General features: G+C 48.5%; 1 protein-coding gene across 6 annotated transcripts in view; it reads left to right on the plus strand.

The window, feature by feature from the left end:
- Window positions 1-1,081: 1,081 nt before the first annotated feature.
- The window catches only part of INTS10 (integrator complex subunit 10), a 39,133-nt gene continuing 32,703 nt past the window's right edge, over window positions 1,082-7,511 (plus strand). For 4 of the 6 annotated variants that reach the window (XM_007127100.4, XM_024131458.3, XM_028481361.2 and 1 more), the window contains exons 1-4: window positions 1,085-1,396; window positions 1,972-2,039; window positions 3,227-3,330; window positions 5,318-5,457. In XM_007127100.4, coding sequence (XP_007127162.1) covers window positions 1,268-1,396; window positions 1,972-2,039; window positions 3,227-3,330; window positions 5,318-5,457 — 441 coding nt within the window. In that variant the 5' untranslated portion in view covers window positions 1,085-1,267. Of the gene's footprint in view, window positions 1,397-1,971; window positions 2,040-3,226; window positions 3,331-5,317; window positions 5,458-7,511 lie in introns of all 6 variants that reach the window. The other 2 variants (XM_028481359.2, XM_007127101.4) reach the window with 2 other exon arrangements.

Here is a 7,511-nt window from a genome sequence, read left to right on the forward strand (position 1 = left end):
GTCTGGGTTCATTAAAGTTACTCCTTAGGTATGCATCTTTATGTAGGGCCACTATCCTGTTTTTCTCCATCCTGAATTCCGCTCATGGGGCACTAATGGGGGGCAGGGGGTGGAGGGGGGCCAGGCTACAGTGGCTGATAGCTTGCGGGCAGGCAATAGTCATTATTTACTGGGATGGCAACATTCTTTGCCCTCGATAGTAAGTATATATTCATATTTATTTACCATATTTATAATGTTTTCATGTATGAAGTATATAGTCATTTTTTTTTCCCAAAACAATCAGTTTTGAATCCCTAATCTCGGTTTTAAGTCCAAGATATCAGTGGTACTAGAACTTGCTAAAAGTTTTGTATATAGACCTTGGACTGGAGACTCCAACGAACTGTTGGGAACCCACATTTTGGCACATGCCTCCTATTAGGCAAGTAAATGCTGCTTCCTCCGGTTCCTAAGTATGGCCTCCCTTCACGAGATCAGGTAGACTGTTTTGTTTTCATTTGGTGAAAATGACACTGATTCTGGTTGAAAGAGAATTAAAACAGCTATTTTCTGTAGGTCACAGGTCCCTAACACTGTAAACTCGGGTTGGAACAGGATAAACGGCTCGGTAGCTCCCGGCATGCAGCCAAGCACCTGCAAAGTACTAAAACTGCAATTGGCTCAATAAATGCTTTTCGGAGAAACCAGGGAATAAAGGCGCAACAACCATGAGACGTGACCGTGCTGAGGACCCAAAGCACCGGTCCAAACGCTGGCTTTACCGCCTGACCGAAACCAGCGCAAGCCTTTCTGTACATCCGATCCGGAGGTCCGGAGCGGCTCTTCCCGCCGCCTCCGCACCGCCCCTCGGCGCTCCCCTCTCCAGCTTCTTCCCCGCCCGACCCCCGGCCGCCCGGCCAAGACTAACCACCTGGCTCCCCGGCGCCGCCAGGACCGGGCTCCGCGCATGCTCCCTGGCTGCACCAGGGTCGCTCCCGAGCAGGGTGAGAATCCGCTTCTCCGCGTCTTGGAGGTGACCTGGAAGATCCGGGACGAACGCACTAGGTCCTCAGAGGAGGAAGCGGCCGGGCAGAGGCGCAGAGTGGTCGGGAGGAGGCTGCTCGCAAAGCCCGGAAGCCCTCGCGGATCCACCCTGCGGCGGCAGCGCGACCCCGGACCTGCGCAGTAGCGTCGGCGGCGGCAGCGGCGGCGGCGGCAGCACGGTCGGCGGCGTCTCCCAGCCGGAGCGACCGGCAGCCTCAGGCCGCCCGAGGCCTCCCGCGTCATGTCGGCCCAGGGTGACTGCGAGTTCCTGGTGCAGCGAGCCCGCGAGCTGGTGCAGCAGGACCTGTGGGCCGCCAAGGCTTGGCTGATCACGGCCCGCAGCCTCTACCCTGCCGACTTCAACATCCAGGTGAGGCCGGGAGGGGGCGCAGGTGGGGCGCTCCTCCCCGCTTCCCTGAGCCCCCCGCGAGCCCGGCCCAGGGGACCCCAGGCCCCGCTCTGGGTTGGGGCGACGGGAGCGTTACCCTCTCGGCGGCCGGGACAGCGCCTCGCGCCGCCTGGGAAGGCCGCCCGCCGGCTCGTGGGTGCGGACGGCCGCCGCGCGGGCGCGGGTAGTGGCGGGGGCGGGGTGGGGGTGTTCTAGGTCCCCGCGGGAGGGAGCTGGGGTGCAGTGTAGTGAACACAGGCGCCAGCTCCGGGCTGCGGCTCTGTGAGGGGACCAATACCGCGCATCTGCGGGCCCCGCGGTAAAGGCATCCGAGTGACGCGAACGGCATAGACCTGCACCGCGTTGCCGTCGAGGGTAGTCAGAAGCCCCGCTGGCCGCCGGAGACGTGCCTGCGCTAAGCCGGGGCCCCGGGGCCGTGCGGCGCGAGCCCTGAGGCTCCGTCAGCAAGTGATGCCCGACCCTGGGACCTCCGGGGCGGTGGGGTGAGCCGGGCCGGCCGGGCGGAGGGCCTGACGCGGCCCCGGCCCGTGTTGCAGTATGAGATGTACACCATCGAGCGGAACGCGGAGCGGACGGCCACCGCCGGGAGGCTGCTCTACGACATGTGAGTGGGGACGCCGCCCGCCCCTCTCGGGAGGTTTCCGTTCTGTCTGTGGCAGAGGGAGTTGGGGGAAGGTCCTCAAGTTCATCTGCGTGTCCGGCACCTAAAGCTTAACTTGGTCGTGGGTCTAGGCCTTCCGTTAACTGCGGGGAAGTCTTCTTAGGTTTTATTCTTGTTACAGCTCTTGCATTCAATCATTTATTTTACTTTGGGACTAACGTAATACAGGCTCCTGGCAGAAGTTGCGACGGTACTGAAGTGTAGAGAATAATCAGTGGAAGTCCCTTCCAACTTCGGCCCGAATTCAGGGGTGTGTGTGTCTGTGTGCATGTACGCCCAGGACGCATCAGTAGGTTCTGGGGGAGGAGTTGGCAGCGGTGAGCGCCTACTGCTTACCCACTGTGATGGGGCGCTTTCCAGGCCAGCATGTAGGGATCTACTTGGGTCTTTCTCCTGTCTGCATAGCGTTTCAGCTCTCTTTTCTCGGCGGACATTTAGGTAGTTTCCAATTGTTTGAAATTATATTCAGAGTGTCAGAAAGCAGTTTTGTACTCACATTTGGGTGTTTTTCTGTAGAGTAGATTCTTAGACGTAGGTTTTCCTAGTCGAAGGGTATGCGCATTTTAAATTTCGATGCACTGTCAGATTACTCTCCAAAAAGTACTGTTTGTTCAGTTTACATCTCCACTGACCGTGTGTGAGTGCCTCTTTTCCCACACCTTCGCCAGCATTGGATATTATCAGTCTTTCTCTCAGCTGTCAATTTTTGCCGGTGCCGTAGGAGAAAGCAATATCTTGCTATTTTTTAAAGATTTGTGTTTGTTGTATTACTAAAAAGACTGAGTATCTTTTCAAATATTTGGCTGTTTGTATTTTTTCTGAGATTTGCCTTTGCCCATTTTTTTCTTTGGGGAGTTTTTTTTTTTTTCTCTTGTTTGCCGTTTAAGAGTGTTTTGCATATTATGGTCACTTGTCTTTTCACTTATTAAAAAAACTAAAGACTTTTGTGAGTACCCTCATTTTTCTTAGTTTTTATTTTTATATCTTTATTTCGGTTTGTTTTGGTACATCTATGTATTCACTTGGAATATAGTAAAATGTGTTTTTCTCTGATGCTAGCGTTTTACTTTCTTTTTTGGATACTATTTAGAATCTGACATTTTAATTTAATGCATTCATTTTAAAAATAGGTTTGTGAATTTCCCAGATCAGCCCGTGGTGTGGAGAGAAATCAGCATTATTACATCAGCATTAAGAAACGATTCACAGGATAAACAAACCCAATTTTTAAGAAGTAAGAATGAAGTGATAACTTAATGGTGTATAAATTACTACTTATGTAAGTCAGAAAGAGAAATACAAATACTGTATGCTAATGCATGTATATGGAATCTAAAAAAATGGTTCTGATGAACCTAGTGGCAGGACAGGAATAAAGACACAGGCGTAGAGAACAGACTTGAGGACACAGGGGGAAAGGGGAAGTGAACAGAGTGAGAGAGTAGCACTGACATATATGCACTACCGAATGTAAAATAGATAGCTAGTGGGAACCTGCTACACAGCACAGGGAGATCATAAAGACACAGGCGTAGAGAACAGACTTGAGGACACAGGGGGAAAGGGGAAGTGAACAGAGTGAGAGAGTAGCACTGACATATATGCACTACCGAATGTAAAATACATAGCTAGTGGGAAGCTGCTACACAGCACAGGGAGATCAGCTTTGTGACCACCTAGAGGGGTGGGATACGGAGGGTGGGAGGGAGAAGCAAGAGGGAGGGGATATGGGGATATATGTATACGTATAGCTGATTCACTTTGTTGTACAGCAGAAACTAACACAACATTGTAAAGCGGTTATACTCCAATAAAGATGTAAAAAATAAAATTACCAACATCGATAAATAGCTAGGGTATTAAAGCTATCATTAAGAAATCAGAGATAAGATATAATAATGTGTTTTATGCTACATACTCTAGCAATATACATAATTTATGATAAAATTAGAAGCAAAAATGTAAAAGAAGATAATTCATCTAATTTTTATAAAATGTCTGTATGAGATTAAAAGTAATTGTATTTTGGAAGTTTTGCCTACTTGGGTAAAAATACTAGCAATTATTTCACCATAGTAAAAGTGACTCACAACTGTGAACCCAATAAGATGCAGTTTTACTGAGCTGTTAATTTTAAAAATAATAATTTTCTGAAAAACAGAAATATCTAGAAAGTGGTCATTCTTTTTACTGTTATTAGAACATAATGATGATGCTATCTCATATAATACAGTTGTAGATATGCCAAAATATTTCCAAGTAGAATTATATTATAATAAAAAACATATAATTCTTTTTTTTATATATTTTTTTAATTTGCGGTACGCAGGCCTCTCACTGTTGTGGCCTCTTCCGTTACGGAGCACAGGCTCCGGCCGCGCAGGCTCAGCGGCCATGGCTCACGGGCCTAGCCGCTCCGCAGCATTTGGGATCTTCCCGGACCGGGGCACGAACCCGTGTCCCCTGCATCGGCAGGCGGACTTTCAACCACTGCACCACCAGGGAAGCCCAGCAAACATATAATTCTTTTTTAAAAATTACTACTTCTGGAATACCAAGTTCTGTGTAGTAATTTCACAAAAAAGTCACATCTGTGGTATTGGTACCCATATGCATGTTTTGTTCTTGGCAACTGAAGCCTGTACAAATGATGTCACTTGATCCCTTGAGCATATGCTTAGAACCCTTTAAACTTCCTTAAAGGATGTGGATTTATCCGTTAGCCTGGGAAACTGAATATATTTTAACAAGTTCTACAGTAATCACAAAACATCTGTAGATTAGACAGATCTCCACAGAACAAGAGAGAAACTTTTAGTAATTTATGACCTTTCTCATTAAGCTTCACTCTGTGTTGGTTGCTATAGCCAATCCAGTATTTCAGATTTTGGATAAAAAAGAAAGTAGATTGTTTAGGTCATTTCAACTTAAGTGAGTGCTTTTTATCTCAGTCAGCAGCAAGCACTGCTGTGACCCTTCCCAGACATGATTCTTCTCTTCTAGATCCAGTAAGGCCTCCAAAGGTTTTATCGTCATTCAGCAAATATCTTATGCCCAAATAATAGGTGACCCCAAAGCCTTCCAGGTTGTAGGTGAACTCCACAATAGTGATTCTTCACTTAGTATATACCATTCTGTACATGATGATGCCTTATTTCCACTTTTGCTTCCGTATTTTCTTTCTGAAAGAAACTTTTAAAAGTGAAATGTGTTATATACAGGTTTATTTGAAACTCTTCCTGGTCGGGTCCAGTGTGAAATGTTACTAAAGGTTACGGAACAATGCTTCAACACTTTGGAACGATCAGAAATGTTGCTTCTGCTTTTGAGACGATTCCCTGAAACGGTGGTACAGCATGGGGTAAGACTTGATCCTTTCCTTTTTCATAAAAGAGAATAAAATTGATCAGTGGACTCACGAGTATGTTTAAGAGCTACAGTGTGTATTATCCTAAAGTAGATTATTCGAATTCTGAGGAGTACCAGATAAGATTGAACTCAAATCAAGGAATCTTTGTCAGTAAAGCTAAAAGGATGTCACTGTTACCAAACTCTGAATATCCAGTAGAAGTTGTGTTACCAGTATGAGGAAACAGTCACCAAGCCTTGACAGTGCTACTTATCTTCAATTTGTAAAGTACAATAAAGTTTTAAAAAATAATCTGTTTCATTGTATTGAACAATGTGTTTGAATTTAAAGGAGAGCCATAGTTTGTATTCTTTTTTTTTTTTTTTTTTTTTTTTTTTTTTTTTTTTTTTTTTTTTGCAGTACGCGGGCCTCTCACTGCTGTGGCCTCTCCCGTTGCGGAGCACAGGCTCCGGACGTGCAGGCCCAGCAGCCAATGGCTCACGGGCCCAACCGCTCCGCGGCACGTGGGATCTTCCCGGACCGGGGCATGAACCCGTGTCCCCTGCATCGGCAGGCGGACTCTCAACCACTGCACCACTAGGGAAGCCCAATAGTTTGTATTCTTAACGTTTTTCACATGCTTTTGCCATATGGTCACTGTTTTCCCTCTACTCTGCCCTTTCCTCATATCTCGAATTATTATTGAGTGCTACTGGCAGGCATTGGTCGGTGTTCAGTAGGTCCTTTTATAGTCCTTAGATCCGTTGAGGTAGATAGCATCCTACTTTACATATATGTTAGTCACTTCCCGTAGCCAGTAACAGAGAGGTGGGATTCAAATCTTTAACTTTCTTAATTCAACCTCTTTGGCTTATTCTTTCTGGCTCCACTTTTCTGGCTGCTGGCCCCAGTTAACCTTCTCTGTACATCCGTATATTAGTTTCAAGGACCGCCGTAACAAAATACCAGAAAATGGGTGCCTTAAAACAACAGAAGTTTATTCTCTCACAATTCTGGAAGCTCGAAGGCCCAAAAGCAAGGTATGGGCAGGGCCGTGCTCCCCGTGAAGGCTCTGGGGAGGACTCCTGCTTACCTCATCCTGGCTTCTGGGCACCAGCGATCCTTGTCATTCTTTGGCTTGCAGCTTCATCACTCAGTTTCTGCCTGTGTTGTCACGTGGCCTTCTTTGTGGTCTGTGTCCCTGTGTCTTTACATGACCTTCTTATAAAGATACCAGTCATTGGATTTAGGACCCACCCTGATCCAGTATGACTTCTACGAAGACCTTTTTTTTTTGGCTGCATTGGGTCTTTGTTGCTGCACGTGGGCTTTCTCTAGTTGCGGCACGTGGGCTTTCTCTAGTTGCGGTGCGCGGGCTTCTCGTTGCTGTGTGCGGGCTTTCTCTAGTTGTGGTGAGTGGGGGCTACTCTTCGTTGCGGTGCACGGGCTTCTACTGCGGTGGCTTCTCTTGTCGTGGAGCACAGGTGCTAGGCATGCGGGCTTCAGTAGTTGTAGCACGCGGGCTCTGTAGTTGTGGCTCGCGGGCTCTAGAGTGCAGCCTCAGTAGTTGTGGCGCATGGGCTTAGTTGCTCGGCGGCGTGTGGGATCTTCCCGGTCCAGGGCTCGAACCCGTGTCCCCTGAATTGGCAGGTGGATTCTTAACCACTGCAACACCAGGGAAGTCCCACGAAGACCTTTTTTATAAGATAAAAAATAGGGGCTTCCCTGGTGGCGCAGTGGTTGAGAGTCCGCCTGCCGATGCAGGGGACACGGGTTCGTGCCCCGGTCCGGGAAGATTCCACATGCCGCGGAGCGGCTAGGCCCGTGAGCCGTGGCCGCTGAGCCTGCGCGTCCGGAGCCTGTGCTCCGCAACGGGAGAGGCCGCGACAGTGAGAGGCCTGCGTACTGCAAAAAAAAAAAAAAAATGCTTCTTCTGGGGCTTCCCTGGTGGCGCAGTGGTTGCGCGTCCGCCTGCCGATGCAGGGGACACGGGTTCGCGCCCCGGTCTGGGAGGATCCCACGTGCCGCGGAGCGGCTGGGCCCGTGAGCCATGGCCGCTGAGCCTG

The sequence above is a fragment of the Physeter macrocephalus genome, chromosome 20 (assembly GCF_002837175.3).
Source record: "Physeter macrocephalus isolate SW-GA chromosome 20, ASM283717v5, whole genome shotgun sequence".
Classification (NCBI taxonomy): Eukaryota; Metazoa; Chordata; class Mammalia; order Artiodactyla; family Physeteridae; genus Physeter; species Physeter macrocephalus.